General features: G+C 36.9%; 1 protein-coding gene across 3 annotated transcripts; it reads left to right on the top strand.

Moving 5' to 3' along the window:
• The first annotated feature begins 373 nt into the window (after nt 1-373).
• Nucleotides 374-15,081, top strand: LOC111807225. Of its 3 annotated transcripts, none has more exons than XM_023692853.1 (21): nt 374-731; nt 2,029-2,222; nt 2,342-2,512; nt 2,951-3,061; nt 3,152-3,229; nt 3,429-3,625; nt 3,711-3,771; nt 4,383-4,457; nt 4,578-4,655; nt 4,752-4,814; nt 4,896-4,979; nt 5,067-5,242; nt 6,511-6,550; nt 6,643-6,786; nt 6,971-7,090; nt 7,189-7,404; nt 8,014-8,190; nt 9,383-10,070; nt 11,253-11,446; nt 11,562-11,697; nt 14,549-15,081. In XM_023692853.1, exons 1-21 carry the CDS (start codon nt 593-595, stop codon nt 14,704-14,706), a joined length of 3,300 nt encoding a protein of 1,099 aa, XP_023548621.1. In that variant the 5' UTR covers nt 374-592; the 3' UTR covers nt 14,707-15,081. The 3 variants fall into 3 exon arrangements, with proteins under 3 accessions (XP_023548621.1, XP_023548620.1, XP_023548622.1); XM_023692852.1 differs by having other exon boundaries at nt 9,374-10,070; XM_023692854.1 differs by having other exon boundaries at nt 388-731; nt 2,050-2,222; nt 9,374-10,070.
• Nucleotides 15,082-16,911: the final 1,830 nt, after the last annotated feature.

The raw sequence follows: 16,911 nt of genomic DNA, 5'->3' as shown, positions 1-16,911 counted from the left end.
TTTGAGAATTCTATTGTCATGGCTAAGTTTAGAACATGACTCTGATACCAATTGTTAGGAATCACGGATCTCCACAATGATATGATATTGTCCATTTTGAGCATAAACTCTGATGACTTCGCTCTGAGCTTCCCAAAAACATGGTAGATATAGTATTCCTCGTTTATAAACCCAAAGTGTATTTTTAGAACAAAATATAACATTTTTCGTATTTTTTTAGACTTTTTTTAAAGTAAAAATATTACTGAAAACTAAAATATTAAATATTATAGCAAAATTTAATTTTGATTTATTTTTGTTGGTATTTTAATATTAATCTCGTTTTTATGGCCCAATCCCAAATTCTGTCGCCACATTGGAATGGGCTGCCGAGCCAGCCTCGCAACGGATCCATTTTCAGTCCGAGCAATGGTTGCTTGCAGGCTGTAATTGCCCAAGCACTCACCTTCCCGCCCTTTTTTCTCCTCTTCTTCTTCCTCTCTCTTCACTCCCATCTCCTCCGAGGTTTCTGCCTCCTGCTCGCTCTCCGTGTTTGATTGGGGTTTATTCAATACTAGCTGCACTGTTGCGGCCGTCACAGATTCAGAGATTCATGGAAGTTGCTAAACTCGCTCAAATTCTATCCGAGACGCTAAGCAATGACCCGCAAGTCATCCATGGAGCCACCGAGTCTCTCGATCGCCTATCTTCTCATCCTGAGCTTCCGTCTGCTCTACTTTGTATTGCTACTGGTAAAAGCTTCTTCAAATTCCCTTAGTTCCTCTTAGTTGCTAAACTACTTCTCTTTATTTTGTTGGGTCTCATCTTACTAGCGGTAGTAAGTGTTTGAGGATGGTTGGGAGGGAGTCCCGCATTGGCTAATTTAGGGAATGATTATGAATTTATAAGTAAGGATATATCTCCATTGGCATGAGGCCTTTCGGGAAGTCCGAAGTAAAGTGATGAGAGCTTATGTTCAAAGTGGACAATATCATATCATTGTGGAGAGTCGTGATTCCTAACATGGCATCATAGTCATGCCCTTAACTTACCCATCTCAACAGAATCCTCAAATGTCGAACAAAGAAGTTTTGAGCCTGGAAGGTGTAGTCAAAAGTGACTCAAGTGTCGAACAAAGGGTGTACTTTGTTTGAGGACTCTAGAGAAGGAGTTGAGCCTCAATTAAGGGGAGACTGTTCGAGGGCTCCATAGGCCTGAGGGGAGGCTCTATAGTATACTTTGTTCGAGAGGAGGATTGTTGAGGATTGTTGGGAGGGAGTAGTCCTACATTGGCTTATTAAGTGAATGATTATGGGTATATAAGTATGGAATATCATACCATTGTGGAGAGTCGTTATTCATAACATTAAGTTGAGCTCGGAGCTAGCTATTCCCCAGGGTTGGTTTTGGTGGTTTCAGAATTTTAATGTATGTTTGTAGTTGTTTGTGTTTTTTCGAACTGGAAGTTGGGAAAAAACATATGGTTTTAATTTCATTCGGAATCACATTAGTTATTTAGAAGATGAATGCAGCGTCTGCAGGTAAAAGCACGAGTACTCTCTAGTGTATTATGGAGATGCTAAGTTCAATTGAATCAACTTTTAGCGTGCGGCTCAATTGATTGTGGACTGCAGGCTCTCTTGCCTAAATTTTGAAATATTTGACCATTGGTATATTTTGGCACCAAAAAGAGTAGAATTTAAAATTGACTATTCTGATGAAGCATTGATATGATTTATTTTACCTTAACCCATCTATTAAGCTCTTGGGTTGATTGGTGATTTTACATGGTACCCGAGCACGAGATCTTGTGTTTGAACTCTTATAATGTCATTTCCTCCCTAATTGATATTGGGTTTCGCTTATTATGCCTTATTTAAGATTTGAAGTCCATGATTGGTGGTTTGACATATTCGTACATAGTTTCCCTCCATGATCTTAAATTTCATGGGGTTTGTTTAATCAACTCTTAAACACAAACTGAACTCAGGTTAATTGCAATAAACAAATTCAGTCGAACTTCATTGCCACTTAACCTTTAAGGTTTAGCTGTTCATCCCTTCCATGTAGGAAGTCACGATCAAGGTCAAAAGATAGCTGCTGCTGCTTACCTTAAAAATTTGAGTAGGAGAAATATTGAGGGCGAATTTCCATGTTCAAAAGTCAGCAAGGGGTTCAAGGACGAACTGCTGAGAGCCTTATTCCAAGCGGAACCAAAAGTTCTAAAAGTTCTGGTTGAAGTGGTAATTATATTTCTTGCATATTCTGCATGGCTAGTTTACGGGACATATCGTTACCATCTGTCCGATGTATTCCTTCTTCTTCATCATCTTCTTATATCTCTTTTATAATGTTCTGGCAGTTTCACAGCATAGTGGTCAATGAGTTTGTGAAGCAGAGCTCATGGCCTGAACTTGTGTCTGATCTTTGCTCTGCTATTCAAAACAGCAATCTTTTCAACAATGGAACCAAATGTCAATGGATTGCTATCAACGCCTTGTCTGTTCTCTGTACAACGTGCAGACCTTTCCAAGTACATGACTTTAGTTGAGCAATTTATCAAACATTCAAATTCATGGATAAACTAACTGCCATCCGATTACATACTTAGCCAAAGATAGTTTTGATCTAATGTACGAATTGGTCAATGATTAATGTCCTGTACAATTAGATGACAATTTTTTAGTTCAAATGGCAGCCCGAAATTCCTACTATTTTTCATACATTTGATACTTGGTATTAAGTTAATAAATTAGTGTTCAACAGTGTGAAATGCTGCAATGGTTTTTAGTATATAACTTCCCTACTCTGAACTGATACTCCTCCTATCTGTTTTTTGATGTTTTGATTTGTGATTCTTGAATGTTTTATATAATGCTTGATGGAAGTTTAGGGAAGTTTAAAGCTGACACAGTTTTACAACGTGAGTTGAGGTTCCCTTAACAGCTTTAATCACAATTTATTTTGGCAGTACTTTTTGAATCCTAAAGATTCTAAGGAGCCCGTACCACCACAGTTAGAGCTACTTGCAAACACGATTATTGTTCCCTTGCTACCTGTATTCCATCGTCTTGTTGAACAGGTTCTGGCACACTTTACCCATCCACATAAATCTCGGCTTCCCCAAGCAAAATTAAACTCTGGGTGATTTTGTGTTTCTGGTGTCACACAGGCTCTTTCTAACCATGATGGAAGGGAAGTTGAGATAGATAAGATTCTTTCAATAGTATGCAAATGTGTCTACTTTTCTGTAAGTATTTGTTCTTAAGCTTAGCCCATTTCTTTTTATAAATTTAAAAATTCTCTTAAAATGCCTACGAGATTGTTATTGTCTATTATTTATTATTATTATAATATAAAACTAAAATCTCTAAGTAAGAACTAAAATTTACTTGGACAATGAGAGAGGGAAAGACGTTTCTGTTCTTATGATGCTGTTACTTGTGTAGGTGAGATCGCATATGCCTTCTTCTTTGGTGCCTCTACTTCCATCGTTTTGCCATGATTTAATTAGCATTCTAGATTCCATAAAATTTGAGGCTGCAGTTTCCCCAGAGTATGGCAATGTGAGCAGGTTGAAAACTGCGAAGAGAAGCTTGCTTATTTTCTGCGTCTTTGTTACCCGACACCGAAAGCATACTGATAAGTAATACAATTATCCTAAAATCCCTCAAGTTCAGATCAACTGTGCTGGGTTTCCGTTCACGTTTATCTTTCCCTTGCAATTTCAGGTTGATGCCACACATCATAAAATGTGTCTTGAACATTGTGAATTATAGCAAAAATGCTCATGTAAGTACTATTTGAGTGAGTTAAATGAAATAGGCCGAAATGGGGTTATATCTAGAGAGTGCCCTTCTTTACCAAGTAAGCTGTATAGGCAGTTCTAATCCACCTCCTGTTTCGTGGAAAAGAACTAATATTTTATTATGGTTCCCCTAGCTCTTCATTGTAGGCCTTCTCTCAAAATTTGGATGGCATTGAAATTCCCTCCCCCAACTCATAAGATGCATTCTCTCTCCTGCATGCTCCCGGGAATATGAAGCACTGAAATCCTCCAATTGAGACAATTTGTTTGTGGAATGCATCTACATTGAGAGAAATAATAGAATCTCGAGGAGTGTGGAGGGATATTGGAGGAGGTTTGGTCCCTAGCTAGGTTTAACCCTTGTTTTGGATATCTGTCCCTAAAGTTTTTTTCACTTATTCATTATGTCTTATTCTTTTGGATGTGATCCCTTTATTTTCCTTTTTTCGAGAGCAATTATTCTGTATTTGTCCTATTTGTTTATTTCCTATTCAACATACTGTTTTAATGCTTTAGCATTACCTTCTTTTTCTGTATGTTGACGTACTTTATAAGGTTTTTTCTTAGTTCTCAGTTATCAGTTTCCTTTGGGCAGAAGCTCGACTCTTTATCAGAGAGGATTATTTCGCTAGGCTTCGATGTGATTTCACATGTTCTGGAGACGGGGCGAGTATGGATTCTATATTTTTAACCTTGATTTTGAATTAATTATGCCTTCCTTTCTTCCCTTAGCAAAATGGTAACTCAGTTAGAGGCTAATTAATTGGATGCTATCATTCATATTAAATAGGGATGGAGGCTGGTTTCTCCGCACTTTTCAACATTGATACACTCTGGAATATTTCCATCCCTTATAATGAACGAGAAGGTAAAAGTTTGGAGAGCTTATATATTGCTCTATAACATCCACTTATTGTCAAGAGTTTGTTAACTTATCTTATTTTGTGTCAAATCTCTGAAAAAGGACGTTTCTGAGTGGGAAGATGATCCAGATGAGTACTTAAGGAAGAATCTTCCATCTGACGTAGTAAGATAGTTCAATTTGTCATATGAATTGATCTTCATATCAGATCTTATGTCACCAGTTTTGGTTATTTGTATTTTATAGGAAGAAGTTTCTGGTTGGAAGGAGGATTTATACACAGCCAGGAAAAGTGCATTAAACTTGCTCGGCGTTATTGCATTGTCGAAGGTTGTTACCTGTTTAGTTCATAATGAAATGTGTGCGGGCCATTCCTTTTAGTAAGTGTTATCATTAGTCTAATCCAAGTACCTACAGGGGCCTCCCACAATGACCCATATGAATGGTTCTTCAGCTTCATCAAAGCGTAAAAAAGGCAGCAAGAGAACAAATAATCAATGCGCTACTATGGGGGAGTTGGTTGTACTTCCATTTCTTTCGAAATATCCTATTCCCTCTGATGCAAATGCTTCCCAAACCAGTATTGTAAATAGGTGAGTTTTTTTTAACATGCAACCTGGCTTTCCAATTTAGTCGTTACATTGTATGATTTGAATATCAGGTGTTATTCATTGATCTCATACAAGTGTGAAGCTCTTGGTTCAGTTGCATTTGTAACTATTGTCTGAATTATTTGTTAATTATGGTACATGGTGCCACCTAAACTGTCTAATTCTGCTGCTTTTTACTAAGTATGTAGATAGCTACCTACTGGTGAGCTTTGTTTTAAAGAACAATGTACTGTTCCGCTCTAGTCAATGATTAAAGAGAACTCTTATTTATGGCCAAAGGAAAAAAAATGTTGTTCGCTCTAGAAGTTCTCATGTGTCATCCTAAACTTCAGTCTTTAAGCTTGAATGCAATTTCATTTCCTGCTTCTACACTTTAAGTGGACTTTATATGAAAATATGGGATGTGTAGATTCAATCTTTTTGATGCTTTGCTATAAGACCGCAGACCAGTAGTGTTTTAAAGACTGGTTTTCGTAAATATTGTCTTCTAGATGTTATTTCGGTTACATACTTTTTATTTGATTTATTTGTTATTCCATGCCAAAAATATTTGAGTTGTTTGGGGCATTATCAAAATTTTTTTGCAGACTAATGTTTTAAAATTATTTTTCTTTATTTTCTTTTTTGAAAATTGTTTGGAAGGCTATGCTTGTTCCTTTCATTTTTGTATATCTATTTATTTGTAGTATATTTTTCTCTAATGCTACACTTACTACAAATGCTATACTTACCACAATGCTATATTTGTAGTATATTTTTGTATCAAACATAATATTTTGGATTTAAAATTATTTTTTATTCTAAAGAATATATCATGTTTTTCAGCATGACTCCGGAAGCCTGTAAATATTAGAACAAGCATCATGAGTATTCAACGACTGGCAAGATTGTTGCATTTTGTTTACTGAAGTCACACTTGCTTCTTAATCTTACCCCATTCTCAAAATGAATATTGTTTGAATAAATACTGACTGTAGTTTTTGGAGACTGGGGTTCCCCCGTTCTGTTTTGTTATCTACTGTATTTATCTGGATATAGTCTCTCTGTTGCTTTGTTCCCCTTTCATCTGTTCTTTTTGTTCATTATTCACTACTTTCTCATCTCTTTTTTTGTTTTTACTTTTTTTTTTAATATCATTGGCTTTCAAACTTGTATCTATTTTTCCAATACGTGTAAGTTAACTCCGCCGCTTTTTTGTTATTTTCACCTCTATACTCATTTTAATTCTCTTGTCTGTCAATGGCTATCAGTTACTATGGTGTTCTAATTGCGTATGGTGGCTTGCTTGATGTAAGTAGTTCCTGATTTCTACATTCACGAGTGATGTGTGAATAGTCTATACTATATGTATTATTCTGCCTCTGTATTTCTCTGTATTGCAGTTTCTAAGGGAGCAACAACCTGGATACGTGACGTTTCTAATCCGCACAAGAGTGTTGCCTCTATATGCTGTGTCAACGTGCCTGCCATATTTAGTTGCCTCTGCAAATTGGGTACTTGGAGAGCTTGCATCCTGCCTGCCTGAAGTGAGATATTATACTTCTCCTGCTACTTGTATTGTCCATGCTTTTATATTTACGATCAAGCAAGTTTAAACAAAAACTTCACTTTTTCTATTTTTTCTCCTTAATTGTTGCCACATTGAGGATTGAATTTTTGATGACATAATGCACTCCCACATTTCTTTCTCTAACGTTGACCCTCTTTCAGGAGGTCTGTGCTGAAATATATTCTTCATTGGTTAAGGCATTATCCATGCCTAATAAGGAGGAAGTTTCGTTTTACCCTGTCCGAGTCTCTGCTGCTGGAGCCATAGCCAAGCTTCTTGAAGTAGGCTTCTTGATCGAACTTGTTGGATAATCTGTTGGACTTCATTTTATTTTCTTTTTCCAGATTTGTCACTAAGATTCTATATTTTTCCTCTTCAGAATGACTACTTGCCACCTGAGTGGTTACCTCTTCTTCAAGTTGTAATAGGTGGGATTGGCCAAGATGATGAAGAGAACTCCATTTTGTTTCAGCTTCTTAGTTCCATTGTGGAAGCTGGTAATGAAAACGTCGCCATCCATATTCCTCACGCTGTTTTGTCTCTGGTTGGTCCAATCTCAAAAAGCATACCACCTAATTTGGAGCCATGGCCTCAAGTATGTTCAACTCTCCCGTGAGAACNTTTTTTTTTTTTTTTTTTTTTTTTTTTTTTTTTTTTTTTTTTTTTTTTTTTTTTTTAAACAAACATCATTGTTGTATTAATTTGAAACAGAGCTAAAAAATGCATTAAGGAAATTGAGAATGCAACTTGGAGGCAGAAAATTTTGTTATCAAAGAAAAAACAATGCTATAAAAATTTTCTAAGATTCTGTTGTCGGAGTTGAGTGAAAATTCTTCCCGCTAATTTGATGCTCATTTTCTTGACTAACATCTCCATAATTTCCCAAAAAGTATTTATGTTTGAAGGAGTGAAGAAAGTTGAAAAATCATTTGTCCGATCCAAACTGTGAAAGTAATGTCGTTAATTTGAATGAAAATGAATCTAAGTTAACCAAATTAGTCACTCAAAATCTATAAAAGCAAACTTAATGTTTCACCCTCTATTTTGTTTGCGTTCTATCTTCATGCTCTTATCACCTTCGTGATCTGTATTTATTGTTTCATTTTAAAAAAATATTTATCACTTTCGAATGGTTTAAAGTGTCATTAGGGAACATTTTCTTCAAAAAATGTGATTAGCATTGATGAATTCGACACTGGCGCAGGTTGTTGAACGTGGGTTTGCAGCTTTATCAGTGATGGCTCAGTCTTGGGAAAACTTCATACTTGAGAAAACTGAGCAAGATGCATCATGTGAACGGTCAACATCGGAGCAAGCCACAATCAGTAGATCATTCTCGTCGCTCTTGCAGCAGGCGTGGCTTGCACCCATGTACTCATTGGTTAGTTATTAACTGCCTAGTTATCTTATGGTGAAGTAATCTTCTGGTTCAGATCTTCTTGAATATTATGATTGATATGTGTATATATATATATTTTTTAATGAGAAACAAAGATCTAATTCATTGATGCGATGCTGAGATGAAACATACAAGAAGAGGGAAAAGCTATCCACGCCTAGGCAGATAGATTGATTGTACCTAGCCAAACGTATAGATAGATTGTAGCTATGAAAATAAGATGAATTCATACACAAGATAGAGGCTATGAACTTAAACTATTCATAACGCTATCAAACTGACTCTGTTTATGAAGATGTTTCCTTCCGTCCATTGATGGTAAAATTCCTACATGACTAAGTCTCCATTTACGTATTAGAATTCATTATGAGCTGAAATTGGATTAGAACTAATTCAAGTTGGAATGTTGTTTAGTAGGAGTTATCTAGAATTCAAATCAGTAACCCATTGATGTTGCTTACTTCAAATTGTCAAGAATCAGAATAGGAATCAAATGTAATTCAATTACTAGAATACCTCAGGCATATTTTAACTAATTAAAATAGATTACTAAATAATATGCTAATATATTTGTTTCCATGAAATTTCAAAAGAAATTTAATTTGTGGAATGATGCTTCAATGTGTACTAATTTGTTTTGAGTTACATATAAGCTCTTATGTGTGGTTCTCTAATTCTTTCTCTTGATTGTATATTTCATTCGAAGGTTAAACTGTTTGTTCTCGAGGTTGAATCTTCAACTTTGAACTTGTGGAAAATTTTCGGCTTTGAGCTTGTTGAAAGTCTCGGCTTCGATCTTATTGAAGGTCTTCAGCTTGTGGTTTCTTGAAGATGTAATTGGATTCAAATAATCATATGCAACCTTGTCATCAATTTAAAACAATGATGTGACAATTTATGATTGGCGCAAATTTCTCATTCAATAATATTTTTTAAGTAACATAATAATAATCAATTAATAAATTTTATTTTGTTTTATTACTATTTTATTTTATAGTAATATTTTTTTTTATTCTAATGGTTTATTTAATGTTAACAAATAATTGCTTTGTTATGGATACCTATAAAACTTCTCTAAAGTTTAGGCTGTGAATAACTAAAGAGTGTCATTTCTCATTCAATTTGCGGCGCTTTTCTGCATTTATTTCTCATTATAAATTTTCAGTTGTCCCAGGAAATGGATGAAGATCAGGAATTGTTGCCCCCTCCATCATGCATAGATCATTCATCAAGGTTGCTTCAGTTCATCATGGTGTCTGTTACAGGGAGCAATACTATTTCAGAGCTTAAAGTACCTGAATTAGTATCAGTCTGGGCTGATCTTATTGCAGACTGGCATTCTTGGGAAGAATCAGAGGATTTCTCAGTCTTTAATTGTATTATGGAAGTTGTTAGATTAAATAACAAATATGCACTGAAGAACTTTTTTGTGAAGCCAACACCATCTCCTCCAGCTCCGCCAGTGCCTCAACGGTCTATTGTAGAAAACATTGGAGCTTTCATTAATCAGACAATCTCACAATATCCATCTGCTACATGGAAAGCTTGTTCGTGTATTCATATGTTATTGAATGTTCCTAGTTACTCGTTTGAAGCGGAAGGCGTTAAGGAGTCGCTGGTAGTCACGTTTAGTCGGACGTCATTTTCCTGTTTTAGAGAAATCCAAAGCAAACCAAGTGCATTGTGGAAGCCTTTACTGCTTTCCATATCAACATGCTATATCTGTCTTCCTGATACTGTAGAAAGACTTTTGGAGAAGTTTGATGGAGGAGGCTTCACAGTCTGGGTCTCAGCCCTTGGTTATATCTGTAGCAGCTCTTTTGCACCCGGTTTGTCTGCGGAATCGGAGATAAAGTTGATTGGTCAGTGGCTTTTCCTAGCTCTACTGGTTCTTGAATCAAAGTTGATTTTACTCTGTAATGTTGATGGATCTTATCTCACCAATGTTTTTTTTTTATACCCCATAGTTCTTTACTTCCCAACTTTTTTTTTTCTTTTTAATTTTTTTTTCAATTTTTAAAGACGCATTTGCGTGCTAGCTGGGTTGTATCCATTTTTTTGCTGCCCACCCTAGCCACACAGCAGAAGAAAAAAAAAAAAAAAGCTAAAATGTTAAAAAACAAAGGAAATGACAAGTGGGGTTGGGACATGTGATATTCCACATCGGTTGGGGAGGAGAACGAATCATTCTTTATAAGAGTGTGGAAACTTCTCTCTAGTGACACGTTTTGGAAACCTTGAGAGGAAGCCCGAAAGGAAAAAACCTAAAAAGGATAATATTTGCTAGCGGTGGGCTTGACTTGTTACAAATGGTATTAAAGCCAGGCACTGGGCGATGTGCCAGCGAGGAGGTTGAGCCCCGAAGGGGGGGTGGACACGAGACGGTGTGCCAGCAAGGACGCTGGGCCCTAAAAGGGGTGGATTGGGGGGTCCTACATCGATTGTAGAAGGGAATGAGTGCCAGCGAGAACGCTGGGCCCCGAAGGGGGGTGGATTGTGAGATCCCATATTGGTTGGGGGAAGAGAACAAAACATTCTTTATAAGGGTGTGGAAACCTCTTCCTAGCAGACGCATTTTAAAAACCTTGAGGGGAAACCCGAAAGGGAAAGCCCCAAAGAGGACAACATCGGCTAGCAGTGGGCTGCAAAAATGGGTTCCACCCAGCCAGCAGGCAAGTGTATATATATATTTTTATGTCTTACAATTTTGGTTGTTCTGGTTAACAGTTCATGATGCCATCTTTGTCAAATTGTAGGCTGGAATTCCATCTTCTCTAGGAAGCTAAGTAGTTGCACAATTATGATGGTAGCAAGTGATGTTACCTCATGATATTGGTGCTCGCTTTAAAATATTTCTCTAATTCTCTGAAACAATTTCGAATAGAAGAGACTTTTCATTGCCCGATTGAAAAAAAAAATGAAAAAAGCTGCTTTCCTATATTTGGAGGTTGAACTACTTAGTTTCCCTCCTGATTGTTGTTTGAGCTTTTATATGTTAATAGTATAATATAAATATCTTTTTTCTCTCTTTTATTGCTATTCAGTGTTAACATTGGTCAAGGTGGTGGAACGAATAATGGAGTTAGGAAAGCCAAGAGATGATTTCCTATGGAAGTCCTTCAGTTCATTGATGGAGGCTTCCATACGGCTGAAAGAAGTGCGAGAAGAAAAGGAAGAAGAATCTGATGAAAATGAAGAGGAGGAGGAGGACGACAGTGATGAAATAGAAGATGATGAGGTTTGATATCAAGAATGTGTGCTAAAGATCACTATACTCACAAATTCTTTTTGTGATTAATTATTAGTGGCATGTTGACGAACCCCTTTCTCTAACACCTTCTGATGTGTTTCAGGATTCTGATGCCGATGAACTTGAAGAAACTGAAGAACAATTTCTGGATAGGTATGCCAAAGCGGCTATTGATTTGGAAAACAATACTCTTATTGAAGAAGGGGATGTGGAAGATTACGACCAGGATATTGAATTGGGTAAGTACATCTATTCCATTGGCGTATTATAAGTGTAGAACTCTTGATAGCTTGTGAAGTTAGGATGGTTTTCATGTTCACATATTATACTGGATTGGTGGGGGCTATGCTAACATAATCAATTGTTAATTTTGATGAACAATTCTATAATTATTAAACTAAATTTATGTTATTGGTGTAACGGCCCAAGTCTACTGCTAGTAGATATTGTTCGTTTTGGCCTGTTATGATCACCGTCAGCCTCTGAGTATTGTTGGGAGGGAGTCCCACATTGGCTAATTTAGTGGAAGATCATGGGTTTATAAGTGAGGAATACTATCTCCATTGGTATGAGGCCTTTTGGGGAAGCCCAAAGCAAAGTCATGAGAGCCTATGCTCAAAGTAGACAATATCATACCATTATGGAGATCCGTGATTCCTAACAGCCTTACGGTTTTAAAACGCGTATAACGGGCCAAATAGGACAATATCTGCTAGCGGTGGGCTTGTCCGTTATACATGGTATTAGAGCCAGCGTCGGGCGGTGTACCAACGAGGACGCTGGGCCCCCAAGGGGGGTGGATTGTTAGATCCCACATCAGTTGGAGAGGGGAACAAAACATTTCTTATAAGGGTGTGGAAATTTCTCCCCTAGCAGACACGTTTTAAAACCGTGAGGTTGATGACGATACGTGATGGGTCAAAGCGGACAATATCTGCTAGCAGTGAACTTGGGTTGTTACAAATGGTATCAGAGCCAGACACTAGGCGGTGTGCCAACAAGGAGGTCCCCAAGGGGGGTGGATTGTTAGATCCCACATCGATTGGAGAGGGGAACGAAACATTCCTTATAAGGGTGTGGAAACCTCTCCCTAGTATACGCGTTTTAAAACCGTGAGGTTGACGGCGATACATAACGAGCCAAAATGAACAATATCTGCTAGCGGTTGGCTTGGACTATTACATTTGCATCATTCCAATTTCAAAATTGTAATTCTTTATTCGATTTGAGAGCTTAAGTAGTATTTTTAACATATCCAATTAGTCAAGGGAACTAAATGCATTCTCTATAAACCAAATTTCTTCATAATTACATCAAATATTTTAAACTGATCCATTTTAGCTCGAAATTATCATGGAAGCTGAAGTATGTATGTAATAGCCCAAGCCCACCACTAGAAGATATTGCCCACTTTAGGTTTTCCATTTCGGGCTTCTCGTCAAGGTTTTTAAAACGCGTCTACTAGGGAGAGGTTTCAGAGCCAGACACCGAGCGGTGCGTCAGCGAGGATGCTGGTCCCCAAGGGGGTGGATTGTGAGATCCCACATCGGTTGGAGAGGGGAACGAAGCATTCCTTGTAAGGGTGTGGAAATCTCTCCCTAGCAGGCGTGTTTTAAAACTGTGAGGTTGACGGTGATACGTAACGGGTCAAAGTGGACAATATCTGCTAGTGGTGGGCTTGAGCGGTTAGAATATAAGGAACAAAAAATGGGATATTGGACGTTCAATTTTTTTAAAGTGCAAAGTTGTCATCGAGTGTACCACACTTCTAATTTCAGCTAGATTAAGAGGGAGTGCAGCATGCCTCTAATAAATGGTTGATTTGGAATGGGAGGTAGTTCGAAACAACCCCACAGATTTCTGCTTTGGATTCTTCATTTTATTGGGGTTAAAATATAAAAGATACCCTAAACTTTTCCTTTTGTTTCAAAAACATCCATAACTTACAAAAGTTGCAATATGCTTGACCTTTCATAACGTTTTAGAATTATCTATAAAGTAGGAACCTTTAACATTTTGGATAAAACTGGGATATGGTGATGGTAACTTAGAGCAAACATTTAGATCGCCACATTGTTTTAGTTCACCACCACACCGTTCTAGGTTTTAATTTTCAAATGAAATCCTAAAGGATTTCTACTCTTAGGGTAGTTTTGAAATCTTTATGAAAGGTTACGGACTATATTACAACTTTCGAAAGAATAAGTGTACTTTTGAAAGAAACGACAAAAGTACGAAAGATTTTTTTATAATTTAGCCTGTTTTTCCCTAACCATGGCTTTTAGCTGGACTTATGCACTCCCTTGGCTAATTCTACATTACTATTGCATGATCCTTCAGCAATGAATATCTATAAACTTGTATATTTGGGTTTAGAACATGCCTTACAGTGCTCTTAGTTTCCTGGGATGCTTATTATTCTGAATCAAGGTTTCTAAAGTGAGTTGCTTAAGTGCTATAACACTGAAGATTGAGTTCTTATTACATGAGATAGTATCGTTGAAGTGTTGATATAATTAGATTTATCATAATCCATAAACTTAAACTTTTGGGTTATTGATGATTTAACATGCATATGTTTTGAGTATCAGTTGGCATATGTTTTGAGTATCAGTTGCATATGTTTTGAGTATCAGTTGCATATGTTTTGAGTATCAGTTGCATATGTTTTGAGTATCAGTTGGCATATGTTTTGAGTATCAGTTGCATATGTTTTGAGTATCAGTTGGCATATGTTTTGAGTATCAGTTGCATATGTTTTGAGTATCAGTTGCATATGTTTTGAGTATCAGTTGGCATATGTTTTGAGTATCAGTTGCATATGTTTTGAGTATCAGTTGGCATATGTTTTGAGTATCAGTTGCATATGTTTTGAGTATCAGTTGGCATATGTTTTGAGTATCAGTTGCATATGTTTTGAGTATCAGTTGGCATATGTTTTGAGTATCAGTTGCATATGTTTTGAGTATCAGTTGGCATATGTTTTGAGTATCAGTTGCATATGTTTTGAGTATCAGTTGGCATATGTTTTGAGTATCAGTTGCATATGTTTTGAGTGTTTGTTCGAAATCCTGCTGTGGTGAAATGCAGGTTGTTATGAAGAGGTAGATGAGGGAAGGATCGTCTACTCTTTACTGGAGAAATATCACCCCATCCTGAGCCAGGGACAGGGATGGCCATCAGATCTCCCAATGAGATTCTTGAATGCACATCCAGAATATACTACGTTTCTCCGACTATCTGGGTAAAGATTATTTGGAAAATTTCCAATATTTATAGCTTGGGTGAAGAAGAAATAACCTCAACTGTTATCTCCTGCAGTTTTGGAAGCGTTCTTCGTGTTCTTGTGCATTAAATTATCTATTTTTTATTTCTTTTTTGAGTTCTTGATCGAGGGTACATGCCTAAACTAGTTGAGTTGTGTTTAGATTGTCGAGATGTCCATGTGATTAATGTGTCAAGACATTGGATTATTTGTATTATTTGTATGTGAGATGTATGGTTTGTTTTTGAGTTCATCAGGAGATGAGATCGAACCATCGATCTTTGAAATGATAATTAATGTCTTATACACTGTACTAAACTTAGATCGATGTGATAATTTGTGTCGTTAAATGCATCAACCAAATTATTGTTTCGAATACACTGGTTTTATTCTTCAGGATGGAAGAGAACAGCCCAGGGTAGTTCTTTTGAGCCTGCCATTCTCTCTCTATGAATTCTTTTCTCCCTATCTTCTTGCCATACCTTGCCGTAGGCGATTCTTTTGCGAATCGCACCAGAACGGGTCCTTGAAGAATAGGTCCATCCATTCTGTTCGTGCAGACGGGGCACCCTTTTTCATTATCAGCTGGCTTCAAAGAAAGAAAAGCTCGACTAATCAGTCGAGTCAACTTGTTACTTGCCTATGGCTTTCCCTTGCCTATCTCATTCCATAATTTATTTCGTTGAGATTTTTTTTATAAATATTTTTAATTTTACATGGTCATAAATAAATTTAAAGATATATTAAAACTAGAATGAACGCAGATTAGGCGGATTATATGGAAAGTCTAAAAACTTGTTTCAAGATATTTTAAAATTTATATCAAATAGTTGATTGGAAGGTGACACGTGTCACTCATGTATTGGAAACAATTCATTTACTTGCTGAACAAGACAAGATGGTGTGGTTCGGAAGTTTCTCGTGTTATAACATCCAATACTTTCCCTAGCCAATAACGATCTGCCACGTAGACCGAGTCCAGCCCATTGGGTTTATTAGGGGCAAAATTGTCATTTCAAAATGTTATAGGGGTATTTTCGTCCACCATTGTAATTTCAAAAATTTCTTATGATCTGCCACGTAGACCGAGTCCAGCCCATTGGGTATTAATGATACTCAACAAAGTACTTAAAAAAAATTGAAAGGATCTGCCACGTAGACTTTGTCTAGCCCATTGGGTTTATTAGTGATAAAATTGTCATTTCAAAAAGTCATTAGGGGTATTTTAGTCAACCACTGTAATTTAAAAAATTGTAAAATTTGCCACGTAGACTAGTGGCAAAATTGTAATTCAAAAGGTCATTAGGGGTATTTTAGTCAACCATTGTAATTTAAAAAAATTGTAGTGGCCTGCCACGTAGACCTTAGTCCAGCCCATTCATTTTTTTAGTGGCAAAGCTGTAATGACAAAAAGTCATTAGGGGTATTATCGTCAACCACTGTAATTTGAAAGAATTGCACTGATCTGCCACGTAGACCTAGTCCAGCCCATTGGGTTTAATAGTGGCAAAATTGTAATTTAAAAAAGTCATTAGGAGTATTTTAGTCCACCACTGTAATCTCAAAAATTGTAAGATCTGCCACGTAGACCGAGTTCAGCATATTGGCCTAAAATAGTGGCAAAATTGTAATTCCAAAAGGTCATTAGGGGTATTATCGTCAACCATGTAATTTCAAAGAACTAATGATCTGCCACTAGAGCCTTAGTCCAGCCCATTGGGTTCAGTAGTGGTAAAATTGTAATTTGAAAAAGTCATTAGGGGTATTTTAGTCAACCAGTGTAATTTCAAGAAGGGTAATGATCAGCCACGTAGGCCTAGTCCAGTCCATTGGGTTTACTAGTGGCAAAATTGTAATTCCGAAAGGTCGTTAGGGGTATTATCGTCAACCATGTAATTTCAAAGAACTCTAATGATCTGCCACGTAGAGCTTTAGTCCAGCCCATTGGGTTTACAAGTGGTAACACTGTAATTTGAAAAAGTCATTAGGGGTATTTTAGTCAACCAGTGTAATTTCAAGAAGGGTAATGATCAGCCACGTAGGCCTAGTCCAGTCCATTGGGTTTACTAGTGGCAAAATTGTAATTCCGAAAGGTCGTTAGGGGTATTATCGTCAACCATGTAATTTCAAAGAACTCTAATGATCTGCCACGTAGAGCTTTAGTCCAGCCCATTGGGTTTACAAGTGG

The sequence above is a fragment of the Cucurbita pepo genome, chromosome LG12 (assembly GCF_002806865.2).
Source record: "Cucurbita pepo subsp. pepo cultivar mu-cu-16 chromosome LG12, ASM280686v2, whole genome shotgun sequence".
NCBI lineage: Eukaryota > Viridiplantae > Streptophyta > Magnoliopsida > Cucurbitales > Cucurbitaceae > Cucurbita > Cucurbita pepo.
Note: the sequence above shows the minus strand (reverse complement) of the source record. Positions and strands in the feature narration are given on the sequence as shown.

Bases quoted from the DNA above. Each gene is read 5' to 3' on its own strand.
- LOC111807225 (XM_023692852.1), top strand. From the start codon at position 593: ATGGAAGTTGCTAAACTCGCTCAAATTCTATCCGAGACGCTAAGCAAT. The intron at 4,458-4,577 runs GTATGGATTCTA...CATATTAAATAG, and splicing joins ATGTTCTGGAGACGGGGCGA to GGATGGAGGCTGGTTTCTCC. The intron at 11,447-11,561 runs GTTTGATATCAA...GATGTGTTTCAG, and splicing joins ATGAAATAGAAGATGATGAG to GATTCTGATGCCGATGAACT.